Source organism: Anthonomus grandis, chromosome 3 (genome assembly GCF_022605725.1).
Source record: "Anthonomus grandis grandis chromosome 3, icAntGran1.3, whole genome shotgun sequence".
Classification (NCBI taxonomy): domain Eukaryota; kingdom Metazoa; phylum Arthropoda; class Insecta; order Coleoptera; family Curculionidae; genus Anthonomus; species Anthonomus grandis.
In genome coordinates this window covers 36,741,770-36,767,409 of record NC_065548.1, presented here as the reverse complement: position 1 = coordinate 36,767,409, position 25,640 = coordinate 36,741,770, and the positions used below count along the sequence as shown (strand labels likewise).

Sequence of the window (25,640 nt, the reverse complement as noted above, 5' to 3'; positions counted from 1 at the left end):
ATAAAAGTTACTAATAAAGTTGAATGTAATTAGACTAAAGTGAGCAAATATGGCTAATGGGCTTTTGATTAATATGCAGGGAAAAATTTGATTTTAGAATATCATTAGACGTCTTAAGAAAATAATATATTTACTTTTAACATCACGAATATTTTTAATCTTGTATATAAAAGCTACCTATATTATTATAATTTAAGTATTGAAAATATCGATTATAAATAAATCGTTTTCTTTACTCATGGATGAATAGTAAGTGTACTCAAAATTATTATCTTAGTAAACTAATTTTGTTCGTCTTTAAAAATTTAACAATAATTTTTTTTTAATTAGGTTCTTCATCAAACGAAAGCAAACAAAACAGTATTCAAAAGTGGCTTGAAGATATCCCAATTTTACGTCTAGATGAAAACTCTGGTCCCTCCAGCAGCCTTCGCAGCCCTAGAAGAATCCGATCTCCAACAAAATCTTTACCACCAGAAAGTGTTTCTTCTGAAAGGGCATTATCCCTTAGAGCCGTTTCTGAAAAGGCACTAAAGCCGCATAAATCAGCAGTACATCAGGGAAAAAAGAAAATCGTAGCTAAAAGTACAGCGGGTACTATGAAGAGTAAAGAAAAGAAGATTTTCAAGCCCAAGTCTCCTCCTCCTCCTACCCCTAAGCAGGTAAATGAAGACAATTATTATGATTGTGTCCCGGCGGAAGGGAGGACTAATTTACCACCACCGGATATGATACAAGAGGTAAGATGTTAGCTTTAGTAAATTATGTTAGTTATCAGTATATTAAATAGTTAAGTATCATACTGATGTTAAACTAGACAAGGTAACTTAGTTCAGATAAAGAGCAAAGTTATTGTACTTTATTTTTCTAAAATTAACTGACAGCTAAAAATTATTTTAAACAAAAATTTGATTTAATTTATTCTTCATTGTTCAAAAATTTTTAAACCCAAATTTTGTGTATTTAATATTATTTATTTCAAATGCAGTTCAGTTCAATTTTAATTGATACTCATTTAAATTATATTAGACTTACAGTTCTTCTTTTCAGTTCAGTTTAATTTTTAGTTATAATTGCTATCATTTTGATAATTTGTTTCCATTTCTCTATCCCTTTCCCTCTCTAGCTCTGCGAGTGCCTCTTTCTCTCTTCAGCTAGTTCGTGGACTTGTGTTACATTTAACATTTTCTATTTCTTAGGCCATCGAAATGGAGAGCCAAGAAACTACAAGAATTCCAACGCTGACCAAGAAGCAAATGAATGCTGTGATTAATGAATTAACCATTCATAAAAACATGCTGGAAGCTGCCAATCGAGAGTTGGCTAAACGAGCCAACGCTGGCTATGAAACTGATAGTTTGGAGAGAAATAATAAAAGTAAAGGTAAAATAATTACAGCAAATACTGATATCACTTTCCAATAAACTTTTATTTTATAATATGTCAATAGTCCAGTCTCAAACGTGATGTCGCACGTAACAAAAATCAGGCAGAAATTCTTGGCATGTTTTAACCTGGACGAGTTAATTGAGTATAGAATTTTTTATTTCTTTAAAATAACGAAACATTTATGTTTAATATATACAGGGTGTTTTCAAAGTTGAGTCATTTATTTTAACATCTTGTACAAGTGGTTAATAAAAAATAATATACCAAAAATCACCTATATAAAAGTTGCATAATAAGAGAGTTACTTTGTAACGTTTAGTTTTCTTAATATTTTATATGTTTTTTAGGAATTTCGAGGGAAATTAAAATCACCTGTTTTTCAGTCTTCAGTGTTTATATTGGTCTTGCCGTTCTTTACTAACCAAATAAAACTAAATATTCCTATAAAAATAACTATTTACATTAAGCAAGGTTTACATTAAAAACTAAAGGCAAACATGTATGAAGTTATAAGTTACAATAAATGGTGAAGGCGCTAGAAAACCTTTTACTTTACATCCCCCCTTATGAGATAATTATTTATATATATATTTTTTTTTTTTTTTAGTACTAACAAAAAGCTTATTCTAAAAAATTATATAATTCCAATAAAAAAAAACAATTTATAGTTTCTAAAAGAAAGTAAAGTTTACATCATTAACTTAATAACATTATAAATTTAATAACATCCTAAATTTAATAACAAACACATACATTTATACAAAATATACAATGAGCAAAAATTATTAAGAACAACGTTCTAAATTTATGTAACTAGTCGGATACCTTATTGTTACTTCTTAAAAAATATGGTTCTCTGAAAAATTTTGTTTTATATTTACTATCATTTTCATTATTAGATATATCTGACACAGGTTCTTTTTTTATAATAAGGTGTTGTCTAGTTCTTCTAAAACAATTACCAAATTTATCTTTAATTAGATATGACCTGGGCTCCTTACATTTATCCATAATAACACCATTTTCCCATTCATTATTTTTTTTAAACATTACATCCTGATTCACCTTCCCACCTGCCAAGTTTTTTGAATTTTTATCATGGTAAAATTTTTGTTTTGTCCTTCTTTTAATTTTCTTTTCTTTTAATTCTTTAAAATCTACAAGTCCAGGACTAAGCATAGAATCCACAATAGGCAAATTGTCCTTTAGTCTGCGATTGAATAACATTTGAGCAGGTGACAAACCCAGATCAGGAATTGGAGTATTTCTGTATTTTAAAAGATAATAATTAATGTCATTCAGATTACCCCTATTTTCATAAAAACATTTTTTTAACATTTTCTTACAAATATTTACAGACTTTTCAGCTAAATCATTGCTTTTAGGGTAATTCGGGCTAGAATTAATTAAAACTATATTACATTCACTTAAAAAATTTTGAAAACTTGACGAGTTAAAAGGGTTATTGTCGGATACTATAAAATTAGGAAAACCATATATGGAAAAAATTTGTTTCAAATTTTTTATTATGTCATCAGCTGATTTATTCTTAATTTTTTTTAGTTCTATCCAGCTAGAAAAATAATCCATTATTGACAAAAACAAATATCCCTTAAATTCCAAAATATCCATAGCAATTTTTTCCCAAGGTCTTTCTGGCATTTCATGTTGCAATAAGGGTAGTTTTGAATTATTATTACGAAACTTTAGACATGTTTGACAATTCAAAACATACCTGCCTATGTCATTACTTATATTTGGCCAATAAATAGTCTCCCTTGCCCTAGCTCTACATTTATTAATGCCTAAATGTCCCTCATGAAGTTTTTTTAACATTAAAGTTCTAAGATTTTTTGGTATGACAACCCTGTCCCCATAAAAAATTAAATTATTTTCTTCAGACAACTCATTTCTTATTTGATAAAATAGCTTTAGTTCATTGCACATTTTTTTGATATTTTTAGGCCAGTTGCTGTGAATAAAAGATTTTAATGAAACTAAAACATTATCATTTTTCATTTCTGATTCTAACTGAGACATTTTTCTCTCACTCATACATATTTTCTTTTGAATATCATGAACAAGAAAGTTATTTTGTGGGTCATCTTTTACCGGGTGTTTCAAAAAAGCTCGAGAAAGCAAATCTGCAATAAACATTTGTTTACCCGGCAAATAAGAAACTATTAATTGGTATTTCATTAGCCTTAAAAGCATTCTTTGTAGTCTACTTGAGACCTTATTTATGTCTTTTTTAAAAATGCTAACAAGGGGTTTATGATCAGTATGAACATGTACATTTTCTTTGCCATAGATATAATAACTAAATTTTTCTGCTGCATATAAAATTGCACCCAGTTCTCTCTCAATACAAGCCCATCTTTTTTCAGTATCGGTTAATGCTCTGCTGACAAAAGCTATAGGTTGACCATTTTGTAATAAACATGCACCCATACCCTCTTGACTTGAGTCACACTGAATGACTAAGGGTTGATTTACATCATAGTGCTTTAAACATGGTGGAGAAGTTAATAATTTTTTAATTGTTTTTACACTTTCTGTGTGACTTTTCTCCCAGTTCCAAAGAACATTATTACAAGTTAAATTTCTTAAAGGCGCTGTTATTTGAGAGAGATTAGGGATATATTTTTCCTCTGAAAAACCTCCGCGGCTGTGTTAATGCCAAAGGGTAGTCTTAAAAACCTGTATCTTCCCAAAGGGGTCGCAAATGTTGTTAATTTTGATGATGATTCATCTAATTTTATTTGATAAAAAGAATCTTTTAAATCTAAAACTGAAAAATACTTCATACTGAATAACTTCTCCAGAGTGAGCTTCTCCGTTTGAAATAGCTGCTCACGTAAGGACTGGTACTGCATGCCCAGGATTACCATGTCCCTGACCATTTCATCACTTTCACTGTACTCACATGAGGATACCAGGGTCTTCAGCTCGGTGATGTAGGAACTTATGGACTGGTCGGGCTTCTGCTTACATGTAAGAAATCTGTATCTTTCATACACTATGTTCTTCTTCGGCTCACAGTATGCAGTGAATTTCTTCTTCACATCCTCCAGTTTGGCCTTTTCCATCTTTATGTTTAGGGTGTTGAAAATTTCGACACCATTTTCTCCTACCAGATTCAGAAAGATTGCCACTTTGACCCCTTCTGCAGCCTCGTTTTTTTCAATCGCCATCAGGTAGAGCTCGAATTTTTGCCACCATCTTGCCCAATTTCTTGCAACATTGCCGGTAAAGAAATCCATGACAGGTGGTGCTCTCAGAAAATCCATTATCATCCAGTTTTGTACTGCCTCTCTGTGGGTTTTGTCTCTCGAAATACACACCTGACACCATGTAACGTTTAGTTTTCTTAATATTTTATATGTTTTTTAGGAATTTCGAGGGAAATTAAAATCACCTGTTTTTCAGTCTTCAGTGTTTATATTGGTCTTGCCGTTCTTTACCGTTCTATGTACAGATTAAAAAGAGGAGGGGGAGAGCCCCTTCATGCGCTTTTATAACTCACAATTGCCAACCAAATAAAACTAAATATTCCTATAAAAATAACTATTTACATTAAGCAAGGTTTACATTAAAAACTAAAGGCAAACATGTATGAAATTATAAGTTACAATAAATGGTGGAGGCGCTAGAAAACCTTTTACTTTACAACTTCACATTATTGAAAATTATTTTAAAAAAATTATTAACTTAAATGGTTACTATTTTTACAAAAATTGTTCAAAATTGTCCCTGTTTGTTAGATTAAAACACAACTTTACTCGGCCAATCCACTACTCTTTACAAGCTTCGAAAAATAAAATCCTGGTGTCTATGAATTAAATCAGAAGAATTTTCAATGCGCTTTTGAAATGAAAAGCTCTATCATGATACACTTTCTCCCTCAAATAGCCCCACAGAAAAAAATGATAAAGCCTTAAATCTGGGAAGCTGGAAGGCCAAGGAATGGGTCCATTGCACCCTATCCTTCTATTCGGAAACTAATTATTTAATTGTTCATGAACTTCTCGTCTAAAATGTGGTGGGGCCCCATCACGTACGAACCACATATTCTGTCTCACATTTAAAGGAATATCTTCTAATAATTATGTCGAAGAAAATCTAAATAAATTGCATCGGTTAATCGAGGTGGAAAAAAAGTAGAGTCCTTTTGCTATTTACTCCAGCCCAAAAGATTTATGAAAATGTTTATTGAAAATTAGATTGTGCGGATTTTCTACTGGCCAAACATGATTGTTGTGAAAATTTTGCACTCTATCTTGTGTAAATATGGCCTGGTCTGTACACAAAATTAATTTCGCAGAAACGCTTCTTGAACAATAAAATATTCATTTCTGCCGAACTGTTCTAAAAGGCACTAGCAAAAAACCTGCATGCTGCGGCTACATTTTGTTAGAATTCTCCATTTTTCCGCACAAAATTATCAGACAAATGAAATATGCACTGTTATCACACTGAGACAACTGACCGAACTAAAGATTCGTACTGAAAACCATACAATAAGAAAAAATTTAATTAACGTTAAGAGCAGTAAAAACTGTAATAATTTACACGGCATTCGCGGAGAATATCAAAAAAATGTGTTTATTAACATTCATATTTTTTTAAATTTTTAATGTTTTTTTTATCTCTTTTATTACGCAACTTTTATTTGGGTGATTTTTGGTATATCAACTCAGTTTGACGAGTCCTACATGCAGTTAAAATAAATTATTCAACTTCCTATATCCAATTTATACACGTTAGTTAGGGCTTTCCTGAAATTCATCTTATCTGTAAATGACTTTATTCTTTCGGGTCGGTAATGATCGCGGTCTATTTTTATTCTTTATTCTTTAAGGCTGTTCAACGCCATCAGACTATACAGAAGTCCCCTCCTCTCAAGCTAGTCCGAGTTTAAGTACAGCTTTACCTGTAGATGAAGAAATCACCATGCAAAACGCCATACTAAATCCAGAAGTACTTAACAATCATGAGCAACATGATTACGAGCTGGTGGTTTTACGTAACAACGGGGACATTCATAAACTACCTGAACTATTCCATGGAAAACATGGTAGCGGTTATTCACTAGTAAGTGAAGTGTATGTAAATAATGGATATGGAAGTAATCCATCGTCACCATCTGAGTCCAATTGTTCTACTTTGGAAAAACGCACGCTCAAAGTGCGTTACGACGGAGTACAGCCTGGAAAATTACTCATCGAAGTTGAAGATTGTCTGGACCATTATATTCCAGTAAATGATTCGGATGAATTCGATCCGGATACCCTGGATCGGCCAAATAAATATGAAAAAATGACCGTGCCCAGCAATAATGGTCATTTAGACCATTGTAATCAGATTTTGTTGAGGAGCAGTGGAAGCTTTAAAAGCAGTTGCGATAATTTTGATATTAATGCTAATAATATTGAAATTAGTAACTTTAATAGGGTTTTCGGAAGTCTAAGGGAGATGTACGAGGAAAAAAGGAAGTTGGCCAGAGAAAGAGAACAGTTTAGGTAAGAACCGATTTGACTTTAAATAAATCTTTTTAGATAGGGTTTAAAACAAATATGTACTAAACAATATATTATTCAAAAATCTATTGACTATTATTCAATAGTAAATATAATTAAATTATTTTGAAGAAATTTAAAAAAATTAAATAGTTGCACAGTTTAAAAATTTGTGAGAGGTCGAAAGTTGACTAAATTTAAATGTACGTATCATTTGTTACTTAAATCCAATAATAGTACTATTAAATCTTATCGCTCATAGGTCACAAACATAATTTTGAAAGCCCTAAGCTAAGATATAATTTTAAATGAATTCGAAACCTGCCAATATTGCAATTTTAAATTTAGCCTGGAGAGTATGGAAACCGACGACGAAGGTAAATTATTGACTTTAGAGGAAAGGCATTCAAAGAGACAACGAATAAAAACAACGTCACAGGGAGCAGCTGTTCCACCAGATTTGATACCTCCACCCCCTCTCGACGGTGTAATTTATGAGCGGCCAAAACCACCTAGAAAAGTTACTCCAGGTAAGACACTTAATTTATTTGGTGAGTTAACGTGTGTCTTTAAGCATAGTAAGTCCACTTATATCGAACCCAATTATTGAAAATTTTATATTTATAACATTTTTTGATTTTAACTAATTCGGTCTCATATTTCACCCACTAAACTTTCTTGGAGGTTCTACTCGCGCCATTTATGAATTTCTTAAAGTAATTAAAAAAACCATAATAATTTTGATTTTAATGATCACCTGACGTTAGCCGAATGGCTTGAAAAAGTTGTTAAGAAAATCACAGAAATAGAAGGAGTTTAGAAGATCATCTTTCTTGTAGCAAAAATTAATTTGTTCATATTGACTCGAATTTTTGCTTCCGAGTCTACTGTACTAGTCTACTAAATTTGAAATGTGCATCTCTTCAAATGAATCTATAAGTTTTTATCTGTACGTACATAACACGTCAGAATTAATAATCACATATTCAAAAATTAATTGAATGTATAGTCAGGCATGTCGCAAAGTTTTCACTCAAGTTCTATCTTTTTTGTTGCTTTTGTTCTCAAAAATTAAAATTTAGATTGAAAGTGATGCTTTTCTCCTGCAGCAGGATTTCGATAAGATATTATCTGACTGGGGTAAGATTAATGCACTGGATGTTAATGTTAATCTCATTAAAATAAACTTCATATCTGAGTATTTGTTTTTCGCGCTTCCGAAATATCTTAATCAATATGATGTACTAGAATATTTACTAGGATATATACTAAATCAATGTGATCTTACAATGGCATCAACAGTCAGGAAATTACCTCAGCCCTTTTACGTCAATGCCCAATCGTTTAAAACTAACAAATTATAAGTGGACATTCTGATAGTCCGCCTTAAGGTGTAACCAATACTACAAATTTTTCATTAGGTTGGTTACTTTCTTGAAGCATACATTTACGGCCTAGGAAACATCTTTATTTTCAGTGTAATTATCCTTCGATGCTCACCACGTATAAGCTTTTCAACTATGCTTAAATGCAGCCACTCTCTAGGGAACTATAATAGTCTTTTAATATACAAAATGAAAGCCAGCTTTCTGGTTTTTTCTAGTTTCTTGATTCTTGTTGACACCTAAAGCTATTGCTATACTACCTAAAGCTATACTACATTTTAGATCGCAAAGGAATATTATTCAAATGCCAAACTCATATCCCATTCTGGTTAATATGATAAGTTTAGACTTCTAAAACTTGGGTAACTACAGGCTCATGATAAATAGGAAACCAATTCACCTTAGGATAAACTTTTTTCTTTTAATTTTGATGGTATATTAAATTATAGAGAATTGCACAAAAAGTCCATTAATTTAGAATGTCCGCCTATTTTCAATTTTTTCGGAGATATAATGACAACTAAATAAATGAAATATCCGGTATTTTTCTAGTAAAGTAAGTGTAAGTAAGGGTAAATTAGTAAATTATAAGTAATAAGTAAATTAAAAACATTTCACAGAAAATCAATCAGAACCTCAAAATGGCTATCTCGAAACAAGAAAAAATCTTGACTTAATGATTGTAGGTATTAGATAGCCATAGTTCTCTATTATCCTGGGAACCATTACAATTTTGACAATTACAATATGACATGCAGGCTGTTCCATTTCAAAAAAAATGACTCTTTATTCTGTGACAGAATACAATATAACATCTTCTAGCTAAATGTACACAAGAAGCTAAATATTTTGCTAAATAACGGTATCTATCTGGATCTAGAACTAACTTTATATAATCGTATAAATTCAATAGCCTTCTACAATCTTAGAATGATATAAATCATTAAAAACGTTCAATACGATGCTGACAAAGCCGAATTAAATTTTATTTAAAAAAGTACTTCTTTAATTGTACTCCTATAATGATCAAGTTGGTAATGATTTTAGTCAAAAAGTGCCCCATTTCCCTAAATGAGTTTAAAGAACCTACCGAAAACAAAAAAATTCAAAGTTTTTACAGAGATGGTTACTTACCTATTATGGATACACTGTAGATTCTAATACAATAAGACATATATTAAATTTTATGTTTTTTCCAGATAAGCTTCAAATGTATTCAAAAAACTCGCAGGGCAGGAGTGCTGACACAACCACGTTAAATTCTGCCAGTACTCCTGATAATCAACTAGACTCGAAAGAATACAAACTGTGCCTTCTTCAAAAATCTAAATCGAACGGTTTGGTTACCGACCTTATTCAAACCGAGGACCTGATTTTGAAAAAAAACGACAACGATCAATTCGTTTTCCATTCCAGCATCTCAAATATGCCTTATCCTATTCCAATAAAATCGTTTTTAAAAAATGAGAAGAACTCACCCAAAGTGTTTTTTAAAAACAAGAAAAATAACTGGCAAAATACTTTTTTAAGACCAGAGGATTCAGGTTATCTCAGCACGGATTCGAACGAATCTAAATTAAAGAAACTCTACTCTGAACAGAACTCTGAAACGGATAATGAGAGTGTTGGGGATGCCCAGAGCGAGTCTGGTGCAGAAAGTGTAGAAACTCACTCAGTTTTTTTTGGAAGGTTCCATAGGAAGCCTCAAAGTTTTTACACCACTTCATTGGATAGCGGTGTATTAAACTGCGCCGAGGAAAATTCAAGTAGCGACTCTGAGACTGTTAGTTATACGACTGTTGTTCCTGTAAATTCGAATCATAGTTCGCTTGTGTTGAGATGAAGTAATATTAGTTGGTAATTTGAAAATACCCTTCTTTAGCTTTACATTTATAATGACAATTTGGGCTAATACAACTTACTGAAAACAGTGTTTGATGCTGGCAGAAACAATTGCAGATATTCTACACACTGATTAAAAGATCTTGAACAAAATGTACTTTTATTCAATGAACCATCACTTTGTATATAGTTTTTAATATTGTGGTGTAAAGTGTATACTTGTGTTTTAGCCAAATGGAATAAATTTAATTTACGTAGGCTTATAAATTCGAAGACCTGGTTATGGGATATCATATAATACTAGCCAATAACTCATTTAATATTTAAAAAACACAAAAAAAAATAAATGTCAATGTAGGAGATAATAAAAATGCTCCGCGTGAAAGTCTTCATCATATCCTAATGTCACTGACATCGTGACTTTAAATATCAAATTTTGCTAACATTACTAAACTTCTTTCTGAGGTTAATCCAGACAATTAAATCGATGGGTTTTGTTTAATACACGACTGTCAGTATTGTTCCTTGGGTGCCCAAATACCCATGATTTTAAACATACAACAGAGTCATGACCGGGAGCACGTATTTTTTTAGGTCATTTTATATGTTGCTCTTGAAGATGCAGGGTAATTGTTTTTTGCAGTTCAGTGGTTTGGCTATTTGAATTTCATGACCTTAAGTATTTATATTTGTGGACTAGTATTATTTCGCTACCACTGACCTTTAGGTTTTTACTTGGTATCAAATTTGATACCATGATTTGCGTCTTTCCAAAGTTAATATTTAAACCGTAAACTTCTTTGCAAATCGCATCTTACTAAGTAATCACAGTTCTAATCTTCTCCCAAATGAGAGAATTTCGCCGTCAATACAGATTCATTTGGTGCCCCAGTCTAACTGCTTGACAGCATGTTTCAGAACTGCGGTAATAAATTTGGGATATAACGTGTTCCCTTGTCTAATTCCTCTTTTGGCTTACTATACATTTTGTATTTTTATGCAATCTTAAAGTCATGGTAGCATTGTTATATATGTCTTTAATCAGCTTAGAATACCGATAGTCTATGGTGCTTTCGTCCAGCGCTTTCATTACACTGTTTCTTTCGATAATATCGAATGCTTTGCGTCGACGAAGGCTAGGACCGGAGGTCGGTTGTATTCGTCGATGGATTTTTCTATAAGGCCTGTTATACAGCGGAGTTAGTCGTTAGTGCGCACTTCTTTCCTAAAATCCATCCTTTCTTTAGATTGATAAAAGGCCAATTTGATTTTTAAGTGATTTGCTATAATTTTTCTTGTGAATAGCTTGTAGAGGTGGTATAAAAAACAGGCTTATGGGTCGGTAGTTTTCATCTTCAACCCCAAAAGCAATATTTATTTGTTTTCGGTAAGAAAACTGTATTTCTCTCGTCTTAAAATGCCTATGTTATATTTAATTCCATATGGCATACAAACTTCTTAGTTTAATCAGTCATTATTTATGGCACGGTAGTTGATGCCGGGTTGAGCTTTTCTTTTGGAATTAAATTCAGCTTAAAAGAATGAAATATTTAAATCAGGATATTTTTTTATTATGTATATTTAAAGATTATTTATATAAAATAGCCAAAAAAATTAAAGAGCTTATTTAATTTGATAGATGAAGCTAAATAAATAACTCGTTTAATCAAAATAGCTCTGACTTAAATTCCAAGAAAAAATCATCCATTTTATTAAATTATATAGATACCTGCTTCAAATTTTATGATTAGTTTTTTGCTTGACTTTGTGCTTAACCTAAGCTTTAGAAGGGTATTTCAAGCAGTTTTTGATATATGTGCTTTAATAGTTCATAGTTTTACGTTTATATATTAGTTTCAACAATATTTACCTAAGTGCAATACTGTAAATTTGTGATATATATTTTTAACGGCCGGAGGTGCAATAAATATTAGGTTTAGGTTTTTATTTAAGATAACTACAATTTAAGACAATATTATTAAGTAATAGGTATCTAACATTAATGTAAAGTACAAAAATATGTAATTTTGATGAATTAAATAATACAAGCTGTCTGGGTTACAGACGGTTGGTTAGATATACAGGGTATAAAGAAAGTTACGTGTCAAACTAAAATTGAAATTTAATATATGAAATTAACTTTTTTTTTAATTACTACAATATTTACAGACAATATTAAACATAGAAAATCAATTTCATTAAATTAGATAATACTATTAAAACATAGCACAACAAGTAGATTGTAGGTAATTTGTCATATTAAATATGAACCTTTTTTTGTTAATTTTGCCATTGTATAATTTGATGCACTTTTTTTTTAATGATCTCATGAATAATTAATTCGGATTTCAGTTAGAAGAGTTTGCAAGCCAGTAAGTAGAACTGCGTTCCAATCTACCACCTTCAAAGGGTAAATAAATTCCATTTTTTTCAATATTTTATAGCGATATTATTAGTATTAAGGCATTGATCTCGAAAAATGCATATTATAGTCCAGGATATATTTTTTTACAAAAATTGACATATTCATATATTAAAATTTCGTCACGTATGCCACGAGTATACAGTTTGCTTATATGTCTACCAGCAAAGGAAATTACGGGCATGCAAATGATATATCGGACAAAAATCAGAGTCTCAACTAGCTAAAGATAATTATTAATTCTAATATTATTTCTCAAAATTTAGGATAATTAAAAAATTCAAATAATTATTTGTGCTATGTAAACGATACGAATGAAACGTAATATTCCAGTACCCTTTGTGGAGAGTCAGTGAGATTGGTGTTGGCTTGGAAAAACAGCTGGATCAACTTGTCGACCCCTTCATATAATTGAATATTTACTGGACGATTCAGGAACTGCTTGTTATAATTCCCAAAAATATCGAACTTAGACTCGTCATAAATTTGGCCTAGTACCTAATAATAACATTCTTGCATTTTATTTATGTTTCATAATTACCAAATTTTGTTTTAATAGGTAACAAATAGGCAAAAAATAATAAGGACGGGTGGCAGTATATGCAACTTGGAAAATACTATATTCTACAATCTGCGATATAGGCCAACCTTTAAATAATTTAGATTGCCTTCTTTGAAGGTAGACAAGTTAGGTTGCACATAATAGCGTAGCATACAAGCTTACAATTATAGTTTTACTCCTAAAAACATTATTGGTCCATTAGGACAATACAAATCTATATTACGAGTAGATATGTAAGTAGATATGTACACATGTACACTTTTTGTGCCTCTTCGAACGAAATCAAACCATTCCTAACAAAACTTGTTTGTAAATTAGCACTATGATGACTGTATTTGAGATAATTAATAAGTAATAGATCTGAAAGAGTGTGTAACACTATACTACTATTGGTAGAAATCATAGCGTAAATCATTAATATCAACTATTTGAGTTGTCTATCAAGTAAAACTTAAATAGTTTAATACTTGAAATTGAAAATTTATAGTATTTTAGCTTTCTGGGAAGAAGCATAAATGACACATTGTTGTTGATTTGAAATTGTTGAATTACAACTGTTTACTGCTAAAAAGAGATACTTACGACTTAAAATAATTGGTGATTCTAGTTTTTTCATTTTTTTGGGAAAAAGGAACAATGTTATTTAATGGAATTTATTGTAATTAAAAAAAATCCACTAGCTGCAAAAAAACGTTGGAAAGTGGATTTTCTTTGTTCACTGGTAATGGGACTGCTTGACAAAAATTTATAATATATTTTAGGTACAGAAGTTGAATTTATTTACAATAATTTTATTTACAAAAAATTAAAACCCAGTAATTTCCAACAAAATATAATAACAGGTTTATAAATATAGACGAAATCTTTGTCAATATAAACCACTCTGTAACCCTTACGGCTTTGATAATGGTAACGTAGCGGTGCCTAAGAAGCCTGCAATCTATAATGGTTAATACAATTTAAAATATAAACTAGGCAAATATTAATATAATAAATAATGGCATTAAGCCCACGAATTAATTTTGACGTAGAATTTAAGATACATAGCATTAATTTTAATTAACATAAGAGTGATACCTTTGTGCAATAAAACGTATCGAGTGCAATAACTAGTGCAATATTTACAATAATTTATTTTTTAATTTGGGTAATATTTAGGTAAGTTGCTTGTAAAAATATTTAAGTGCTTCTAAGTACCTGCACTATTGTTCGGGTTTAAATTGAAATATATGTGTTTTATTTCGTTTTTATATAATATTGTAACGTTAATTAATGTTGTTTGTACTTAAACACTAAAGACAGTAAAACTTAAAAAGTGTCTTTGCTTTACGCTAACACATTTTTCTATTCTCTGTATAGGTTAAGCTTAGTAATTAATAATAGTAGTACTTTAAGCAAAGATATGCAATGAAATAAATACTAAAAATGTGAAAAACATGTTTATAGAGGTAACTACATACAGGGAGTCACAAGCTTGTAGCGAAGTATAATGAACTATCAATATATACACTTCAGCAATTAAATGGGGGCAAAGAAGGCATGTTAATGCTTAATAAAGTAGCATATCGTGAGCGTAAGTCAAGTTTTACAATCAAAATGTGTACTAAATTTATGTATGTGTGTAGATACTATACATTTAACTTGGGCACCACGATAACTATAATCAACTAATACATTTGTTACAACTAATAATAAGATTGTGAGCCATTCCAATCTTGAGATTTAATTCGCACTATGACTTTCAATTTACTGTAAGGCATTATTTATTCATAGATTTAAACTGAAAATTTTTAGCTACCTTCCATAAGGCAAAACATTACTATCAGTGTTATGACATTCATTAAAAGGGGAATGATTTTCGGTTTTATTCTTATCTATTCCAGTTGCCTTTAAAACTATCTTAAATTTTCGTAAAGTTATCTAGTTTTCGAAAATATATCCTTCTAGTCCGAATTTCTTGAAATAAAATTACTCATAATTCATTCAAACTCATAATTAGAGTAAAAATTAAAAATAATATTTTATCCTTAAAAACAATTTGAATAATATTCAAAGTTTCACGTACCTTAGTACAAAGTTCATCTAAAGGCATCTTAGGGGCACGTTTAAGACTATGACTACAACTTTCTTTCTCTCAAAGGAAAAAATCATTTGAAGAAAAATCGGGAGCTCTATGAGGCCACTTAATCGTACCCTTTGTTCCAATAATGTGGTTAGCGAAGATAGGTTCTAAAGTGTCCAACTTTGTTTGCATTATGAGCACGACATATTGTTGGTACCAGTGGTCATCTAAATTGACATTTAGTCGCCGGAGAGTAGGAGTAATTTGTTCCCTTAAAAAATTAAAATATTTCTTCCCATTTAAGTTGTCATCAACAAAAGAAGAACCGATAATTAAGTTTCCCACATCTTTGCAGGCGCTTAAATTCATCTTTTGAGGATACTGAATTTTAGTTGCAAAATTAAAATGTTTATTTTTTGTTGAGTAACCTTAATCAGCCGATAAATTGTGATGTCCATAAAGGGAAAAGATGACTCATCAGTGAATAAAGTATCTCTTTGAATGCTTCATCCTTGTTCGCATGTTCCATCACTTTTTCACAAAACACAATCCGCTTTAGTTGGACCTCTAAAAAAATAGCTTTGGTTGTTTGCAATTTAAAACATTTAAATTTAATTACAAGGGGGACATTTACGATATTCTTGTAAACATCCATACTTTTCAAACTTGGATGAATTCCAAAATCGTAGATTTTACTAGAATTGGTCCACTTTGAAAAGAAAATGAAAACCTGTCAATTATATCCTGTGGCATTTAATTTGTTTCTGTTTTTGATCGATCGTATAAGTAGATATTTTGTGCAAATTGATAAAAGGGATTGAATATAGGTATTTCCTATGATCGGGGCTTTCATTTCCATACCCCCATAACTCGGATACAACAATAATTATACTGAAATAAAACATTTGGTATAACTTCCATAAATAAGTTTAATTATTAACGTCGTAAGCCCTTTTAGTTACAATGTCAGTGACCCAATCAATCAAATACGAAGACACACATAATAACAATTATAATATTTTAATCATATTATAGTTTCACTGCTTTGAATGCAAAACTGATATCATTATCTAAATTCTGTTATATAGATTATTCAATCTATTCACGTAATCTTACTTTTTGTTACTTTTCTTTCTTAATTTTATTATTCGCGTTACATTTTTGCTTTAAGTCGTTAATTTATGCGCCTTCTTTGCGCCAATTTTTTTTGCCAAATTTGCCTTCATATAATTTAGCTTGTACCTCTTTCGGCTCCGCAAATTTCATCATACCATTGAATCCTAAAAATCCTTTAAATTATAATTCTTAAGAATCTATTATAAAAAAAGAAAACTAATTGATATTATCTAGTTCGTATTATCCATACCTTATTAGTGCAATATCTTTTCTTTCCTAAATTTAGGATTAGGAATTAATGAAAATATGGTGACTGAAAATAAATGCTATAATTAAGTTTAATTTAAGAGTATTTTTGTTAAATAATATATTTTTGAAAGGGAATAAAACTGAAATTAACTTATTTTATTTGAGAAACAGGTCGCTCAAATTATTTAAATTTCATATTAATTTAATGTTAAGCTTCACTGGCAATGATAACGTTTAGACTCGCCAATCTCTTTACCTTCACATTGTGACAAAGATTATTTTCAGTTTTATACAGGCAATTTTAAAACTAGGCACTTCATCCTATTCCGTAGGAAAAGTCAATATTTCAATATATCAATACCCTATTATGTCTATTTAATTTATTTGTCTTGACTATGCATCAAATCAAATGGATACATGAGTGCCGGTCAGTGAACGTTATTATTTCAGTAGTACTTATTAAGCTATTTTTTATATATTTAAGCTATGTTTTTATTATATTGGTTCTTTTGCCGCTTTTTAACAATTTAAGGTGGCGGATGAGAATTTGTTATGTACAAATTTTTACATTTTTATTGATTTCAATGCTCATTTTTGTTATGTTTTTCTATTTATTATTTCTTGTTTTGTTTTTATCGAAAAAAAATTATATATGAATATATTTAAATATAAGTTTATAATACGACTGAACAAGTATTTTTAGAAATTAATTAAATAAAGGGTTATAACATTAATGTCTTTTACTTTAGTAGCCCCGTTTTTATATTTACAAAAATATCTGTATAGTGTTTTTAATTAACACGCTTTTATTAGCTCAGGTTGTATCTTAGTATGTATGTAACAGAAGCTTTATTTTCAGTGGTTTCTAAAAGTCTGATCAACTTGAAACTTTGCACACGTATCAAGGACTGATGACCAAGCAATAATTTGACAACAGTTTCCCATTATCCTTATTAGGACTGCCACAATTAATAAATACTTTTTTTTTTAGATCCTTTTTAGGAGAGTAAGAGAGATAAAGCTAGCGCGCGATATGCGCATGCCTGCACTCCCAGAGTTACTCTTACTGATTTCTGTAGTCTTCAACTGACTCTTTCGAACTTGCTTGGGCACGCGGCTCTGCACAACGGAGACGAAAATGTCTTTAGAGTAGTTGCATTCTCACCTTGTTTATTCCTTACACGTGCATGGGTACTAATAAGTCTCATAAACGCAGGTTACTGTAATTTATATTCATAGAAGATGTAATATGATAACCGTGACTTACAAAGGCTTCTTATTAATTACAACAAAATAATCAGAACATAAATTTCGAGATTATTTTACGGAACAAAATTTGGCAAGTAAATAGGCAATTTATCGTGATCCAAATATTTTAATTCATAAAGTTTTATTGATTAAAGTACAATAAACGAATATGAATTAAATAAATAATAGTAAAAAAACGGTATTGTTGCTAATCGAACTAAAAAGTAGAAAATAATTTTTCTTTACAAAGAGTTTTTATTACAGTAGTAGAAGGTTGGACAATCAATCATAATTAATTACCTCAAATAAAAATCATAATAAAATGTAAATTATTAACAGAATAATTCAAAACAAAGTTAAAAGCGTGGGTACATTTTAATTCATTTTCATAATTCTTCTCTCATAGGTATATACCCTTTTTACTCTGACTTGAAATATTTTGTTAAAAACTTAAATTTTATTGTGATTTTTATTATTATTATTAAATAAAAAATATTAGAAAATATTAACTGTTATTTTCTACTTTTTAGTTCGATTAGCAATAAAAGCGTTTTTTTTAAACTATTCTTTATTTAATTCATATTGCAAGAATATCGGTATAACAATGTGGAACTCATTATTCTCCTAGGTCCCTAGACTAGGACTATTTTGAACATTGGTTTGGGCTAGACCTTTTCTGCTACGCTCCTATGGCTTTTAAACTTGGGGTATCTTATTTCAAGCCTGATCAAGGTCGGCCTTTTTTGTATTATGTACAGTCGGCAAATTTGAAAATGTCCCTCGCATCTGCTCTCGGACTTCGTTGCCTTACAATTTGGCAACATGGCTTTTGACTGAAAGGAGTAGCGTACGGCGGGCGTTAGGGTGTAGAGTATCGATCGAGTTTAGTCGTGTATAAATAGGCAGGGGTGACGGAACTGATTTTTCAGTAGATGGGGTTTTTGCAATGGGACATTTCGAAAATTTTTGTGGCCGTGCAAGCTGATATTAAAAAAATCAATCAGTTTGTTTTTCTTCCTTATGTAAAGTTTTTAGGACAATGCGCTATAGTGTTTTATACGTTGGCTAAATGCGCTCTTCAAAATTCTGTTTGGTTTCATAAAAAATAGCGCGCTATGGTTAGCACCGCCTCCTAGCATTAATAACGTAATACGAGCTGAGATACTACCAAAACTACTTATTTTGGAATACCCTGTCTAGCGCTGTAAAACTAAGTACTTGTACTAAGTACTACCATAATATGGGAAAAAAATTAAGATTTTTGTTTCTTTTTCCTCACATTTTATTTATAAGTATACCTATATAAAAATACAGGGTGTAGAACTCGTCAAAAGAAGTTGGTTGATATACCAAAAATTGCCTATACTCGTATAGTAAAAGCTGCATATTAAGAAAGTTAGTTTGCGTTTTTGAAATTTTTTTTTCATTATCAAGTTAAGTGGACCATTGTTTTTACAAAAACTATTCAAAATTGTCCCCACTTGTTCGATTAGCCCAAAATGTTGTTCGGCAAATCCATATTTTAAATTGTTTATGTCTATATTTTGGTAAGAGGTAGAAAAAAATATATGTGGTTCTCATGAGTAAAGCACACTTTTTTACTGAAGTGATGAATAAAGTAATATTTCCGTTTGTAAATAAGGCACTCTCGTGATTTCTTCTTGAATAAAAAACTATTTTTTATATTTTTTTTATTGAAGCGAAGTTAACTTTAATTACTAAACTTTAATTGTAGTAGTCCCGTATCTTTTTTTATTTACTTTTTTTTTAAACCTTATAAAACGTATAAGTAATGGATCAAAGGTCAGTTTCAAAGCGAAAATTTTATTTCCTATTTAATGACAAATTACAGTTCTTTAAGTATAACATCTTAATAACAAATAATAACATTCAATACTACTCCTAACAAGCTTTAGTAAGTATAATTACAATTTAAATCTACAATAAAAATACTTTTTTTATTTAAACTTTTAAATAGCCTACGTATTGTGTTTTTTTCGAAACTTATACCTTTTTTTTTAACTAATAATTATTTAATATCACAGGGTGCATTTGGTATTGGTATGGCTTCTTAATTAATATTTGGTATAAAAACCATTTGCGTCAATGCATTGTTGCAGCCTTTTCCGCATTAATCCCGCGTAATTACTAAAATCGGGTCTCCCTCTGAAAGATTCCCAAACTCTTTGAGCGTGGGCTAGTAACGTTTCCTTCGATCTAATTTGGCCTTGATTAAAAGTATCCCAAGAATTCACCATTTCAGCCCACAAATTTTTGATGGGGTTTAAGTCGGGGCTTCTGGATGGCCATGGAATTAAATTAAATTCCGGATGTTCCTCAAACCATGTTCTCGCCATACGGGAGGTATGAATTGGACAATTATCGTGCATAAAGGATATTGGTCCAGCCGGATATAATATTCTGTATGAAGGCAGAAAAGAATTTTCCAAAATGTCCACGTAGTCCGCGGAATTCATTTGGGGTGGCGTGGTTACCAGCATTCCGGGTCCATTTTGGGTCATCCAACCCGATAATGACAATGTTATTATCCCGCTTTTTTCAGTTTCTTGGACATAATGGGAATCATATCTGGTACTTGTAGGTGTCCACACTAATTGATGGGACCTTATATCCGAAGAAATTTCGGAACTATTATTTTCGGTAAATACCACATTTGACCAGTCTCGGTCAATATTTTCTTGAGCAAACCTAAGCCTTCGCTCTGCGTTGTCGACCGTTAATTTGGCCTTTTTAACTGGTCGTCTACAATTTATTCCAGCTGAACGAAGAGTATTCCTAATTGTTTGCATACTAACATCCAAGTTCATGGTTTCTTTGACCACCCGGCTATTTGTGAAAGGGTTATTTCTTACTTGGGTAACAATAGCTTCTCTCATATTTTCGGTCAATACAGGTTTCCTTCCAGGATGTTGTCTGGTTTCTACATGCCCTTCTGCTTCTTGACGTTGGATCCAGCGTCTAACTTGTTTGAGCTGTTTAAAAGCAAATGCAGTAATTAGTATTAATTAATTAAATAGATATCTATTATACTATTAGGTTAGTGACAACAGTTTAGCAAAGGGGTGGCCTATATGTATAGGTATAGATAAAAAATAGCAGTAAATATTTTATTATTAAGAATAAGTTAATAAAGTAGGTACTAAAAAAGCAATAACAGCGTCTCTTAACAATAATATAATTTTATATTATTTATTGGTGTTTTTTTAAAACATTCAGAGCGTTACGTCAAAATATATTTCTATGACAACTTTTTTTAATATATGGTGAAAAGCAAATAAAGCGAAAATATTGACAAAGTTTTCAAAATGAAAATATTTCAGATTAAAATGTTTGCTATGACTTTTATAAAACCTTCATATTTAAAAATAACAACCGGCGCGAAGAGACAAAATTATTTTAAATTATAATAAAAGCAGGCGATAGAATTCTTCTCTTCTTTTTCGTAAATTACCTATGTCAAAGCTCACTTATGTCAATGCTCAGTCTAATATCGTAAAATGCATATACATAATGTATATTACTAAATCGAATAAATATAATTAACGAGGTAAAGCTTAAATTTGGCATAAAAAAAACCCATTCACAGGTATAATAATAAATACATTAATAATACAGATAGAAAAATATACTAGATGGATACAAATAATGCGGTAGTGGATTGGCTCACGGTGCGTTTTGGACTAAATATTATTTTAATAAACATTTTTTAATAGGGCCACTCCCCTTAACCCTCAACTGGTACAGTAGTAAGTCAGATATTAAATTTAAAATTCAAAATATCGCCAATCTATACTACATTCGACTACCGTTTTTGAGAAACCTTTAAACCCATTAATACTTTTTTTAGGGTATGGTACTGCATTAAATTTATTTCTTATCTAAAAAAAAACTATACCTTCGTTTTTTAAATATTTAGAAAAAACTTGAATGTTTTTAAGATATCGCGTTGCAACACTTTAAAAAACTCACCCTGTATAAGGGTTGCTTGGATTTAAAAAATACTACCTCAAAAAAAAACAATCAATCATATCTAAAATGATTTTACTTTAAAAATAAAACAAAAACATTTTTGATTTTGATAGATCCAATTACATGTATATTTTTCTTTGTTAAAAAATATAGGTAAGTTTTATAACTTTTTTACATATCTATCGATAAATTAAACTTAAGATATGTAATTTTCAGCTATTTTTCTAAATAAAAAATTTAATGAAAAAATTATAAATTACCCTCGAAATCACTCCTATTTGAATAGATTCCCAGGACGATGAGATAATAATTTTCGTTTTTGATCTATTAAATTTATTAGCTTATTTCGGGATTTTCGGGATATCAAAAAAAGTTGGTTCCGTATAAAAACAAACCTTTTTTTTCTAAATGAAAGTTAAAGAGAATTTTTGAAGATTTTTGACAAATTTCATAGTTTAGGTTAAATAGATTTTACCTAACAAAAAATTTAAACGAAATGCATACAAAAAAAACTTACTGAAAGATCCGTAGCCATTGCTATTTTTCGTAAGGTGGCACCCATCTCATGCATAACAATAATTCTAGTACGAATTTCCATGATACTCTCCCTCTCTCCAGGCAATCTTGGCATTATGAAAAAATATTACATAAAACACTTTAAAAAATAAAAAAAAATTAAACACGTAAATAGACTCGAGGCACTTATAAACACAAAAGACAGTACAATTCTACTTACCATCAAATTTATTTATAATTACCACCTTATACATTTTACCTGCATCCCCGTGCCGTCAATTACTATGGAAAAACCCTCCTTAAAAATAGATCTTAAAATTTACAATGGTACCTTATACACAATGTTATAATGGGATCGATCGCATAAGCTGCCCCCGCATCAGCCCCCGTTACTTATTTTCGAAAAATGCCGCTATACTTTCTTCATTCATACAGTGTAGCCAAATTGTGCTTAAATTACGTGTAAATGGGTAAAGAGCCACGGAGCGAGGGACATTTTCAATTTTGTTGACTGTACATACTGGACACAGGTATCCTGGCCATGAAACATAACTCCAATGATGTTGTCAGGAGTGGCTTGTCAGGAGTGACTCTGTGAAGAGATTCGCTCGACGAGCGTGCTTCGCACTGAAAAAGTGTGGTCGGCAGAGTGTATCATGTTGAGAAACTACCTTTCCCTAATTTTCCTTCTTCAGGCAGTTCCTATTCTGTGTTCATAGAGTTCAAAAAACCTATGTATTGCAGAGAAACTGGGTACCGAAATAGTCAACTTCCCAATGCTGCCATTCTACCCATGTTCAAATAGTCGGAATCAGTCTAAAGGTCCAACGTTCTATCCACGTATCATCCTATTTGCGTTGCCAGTAGTCGAGAGTACGATCGCGCCCTTCTTTGTAAGCTGCGTTTCTCCGTATCTTGATACTTACTACGGCAGTAAATCGCATGTTTCTCCACCACCAGGAGCAGAAAGGAAATAATCCCGAAAATTACCATAATAGCAAGTTCGGAGACCCATGCGATCCGTGAGGCTCCTCGACGTTGGACTCTCTTGGGAAAGCTGTTCTTGGTAAACTGTTTGTCGAGTATGTGGGCTCGAACCTTAGCTCCGTACAATAGAACTAAATATACAGAAGACGTCAGCAGGCAGCGTTTACATGGAAGTAGTCTTGAAATTTGGCATAAGCTGGTCAATATCAGCAGATACCTTGGCGGATTTATTAGCAATTTGTTATCTAAATTTCTTCGCCCAAATAAAGCTTGTTGTTGATCATGACTCCATGGTATTTTGAAGCAGGCGTAGTCTCAAGTTGGACGTAAAACGCAACTGAAGTTTCGTACATTAGAATCCCGTCTATCAGATAAGCTACCATCGCATGCTGGAATGTGATATGTATATTCAAATGCCCATACCACGTGGTTCCACTAGTACGAAGTTAAAGGTAAGAACATAAGTTTAGATAGAGCCTTATTATCCAATTAAGAAATTTCAAGGGAATTCATTTTTTATATAATTGCAAAATAATATTTTTTTGCAATTATATAATAAACAGGGGAAATTCAGCAAGCTTGGGTAATGTCACTCCTTGTGAAATATAGAATAATATTTACTTTTGATTGCGTATACTTTTCAATTAAGAAATCCGTGCCAATCTTTCGCTTCCGAAGCCTCGATCCCATTTTTATAACGTCCAAATGAGCAACGGTCCTATTCTGCTAGACTTCGTTTACTTCAGACCCTCCAAAGAAATGATGCAACCAAGTTTCTTTTCCTCTCCTCGGCCTCCTAATATACCCGTCTTGATAGGTGATGACCTAAACGCCAAACGTCTAGCCTGGCAATGCAAATGCTTAAATCCAAACAGTCTCCTTATATAGGAAATAGCAGCAGCTCTTACATGAACCAACTCTGCTTCCACCAAACATAAAATAAGAGCAAAAAAAGCACATTTCTCATATTATCCGAAGAAAAAGAAGACACCGAAACCGTCTTAGAAAACATGCAATAATATAAGGCGGACAATCGACAAAACAGCATCTAACCGAAAATCACTGCAACAGCTAAAAAATTGCAAATTCTGTCCAAACAGCCCTGAAAACCCCCATAGCATTGTCACCGTGGCGTTATATTTAGGCACATTTGTTATATACCGGATACTGCAACAGTGCGTCGGTCTTCCATAAAGCCTAAAAATAAGTGTTAACATTATCTAACCTTTTAAAATTTTTGTCCATTCTTTGCCAATCCATTTTCCTTCAAAGGTCACATTCAAATGTTCAGTGACATTTCGACAAAAATGGTAGCTTAACTTAGAACTACCAAAAAAAAACAGGTCAGGCGTTAATTATAGATTTGTGTGGCGAAAGATTGTTTTTAAAAAACAAAATATATTAAAGTACGATACAGAGTACAGTAGCTTAGGTACAATAAGAATGACTAAAACTAGAATTAACTTATATTTATAAACTAAAAAGAGCTAGGCTGGCATAAAGGTGGGCCGCTGCTGGATAGGCACTATGTGACTATGTAACTCCTCCCTCCTTAAGAAGCAAACATAATGGAATGAGTTTGCTTGGTATCTTGGAGCTCAGCTTCGGACTGGATGTCTTCAGAAGGTAGCTTCTTCTTCTGGCATCGCGTTCTGGCATAGGAAAACAATTGGCTTCTGTAGAGCAATATTAAAAGTATGATGACAAGACATGTAGTTATAATGCTTATTATCATATAGGTTGGTGAAGATTCTTCATGGATTTCCTGGATTGGGGTGAGTTGACTAGCGAAATCTTTTAGGTGGTAGACTTCCTTGAAATCTACGGTGTTGATATTGATTGCTGGGTACTTCATCGAATATGTTGATAAACTTTCTGGTTCCAATGGAGACTTCACAAGGATGTGGAATTGTAATGAGAGTTGGTGCGTTAATTGACAGGTACTTGTCTGAGCCACATTTTGTAAAGGCTTGGACCTCTTGTTCGGGAATCACCAAGACTTCAGTTCTAGTTATTTGCTCAACTAGAGGTTGTTTCAGGTGTAGATTACTAAACTGGCAAGAGGTTGGAGGTAGATTTTTCATAAGCTGGGCAATACAACTATCTTCTTCGTGAAATACTTCTTTACAGTAGAATATTTCTTCAATTTCGGGGCAAGAGTCTTTTTCATATTGGATATTGTTCTGTGTTTGTGCCACATAGGGGTATTTAGGAATGATAATGGTATGGTTTTGAGGAGTAGGATAGATATGGTGAAAGGTATATGTTTCAGGCTTTAATAAGGGTATTTGAATTGAAAATATTATCCTATCCTTTGAGAATAAAACTTGTGTTCCAATAAATTGGTAGAATG

General features: G+C 31.5%; 2 protein-coding genes across 3 annotated transcripts in view; one reads left to right on the top strand and one right to left on the bottom strand.

Moving 5' to 3' along the window:
- LOC126734690 (uncharacterized) overlaps window positions 1–17,267 on the top strand; it is a 205,792-nt gene extending 188,525 nt beyond the window's left edge. For both annotated transcript variants that reach the window (XM_050438399.1, XM_050438400.1), the window contains exons 11-15: window positions 331–740; window positions 1,200–1,383; window positions 6,251–6,911; window positions 7,257–7,438; window positions 9,493–17,267. In XM_050438399.1, coding sequence (XP_050294356.1) covers window positions 331–740; window positions 1,200–1,383; window positions 6,251–6,911; window positions 7,257–7,438; window positions 9,493–10,136 — 2,081 coding nt within the window. In that variant the 3' untranslated portion in view covers window positions 10,137–17,267. The remainder of the gene's footprint in view (window positions 1–330; window positions 741–1,199; window positions 1,384–6,250; window positions 6,912–7,256; window positions 7,439–9,492) is intronic.
- LOC126734688 (structural maintenance of chromosomes protein 4) overlaps window positions 1–25,640 on the bottom strand; it is a 217,319-nt gene that overhangs the window by 56,415 nt on the left and 135,264 nt on the right. The gene's annotated exons all lie outside the window — the stretch shown is intronic.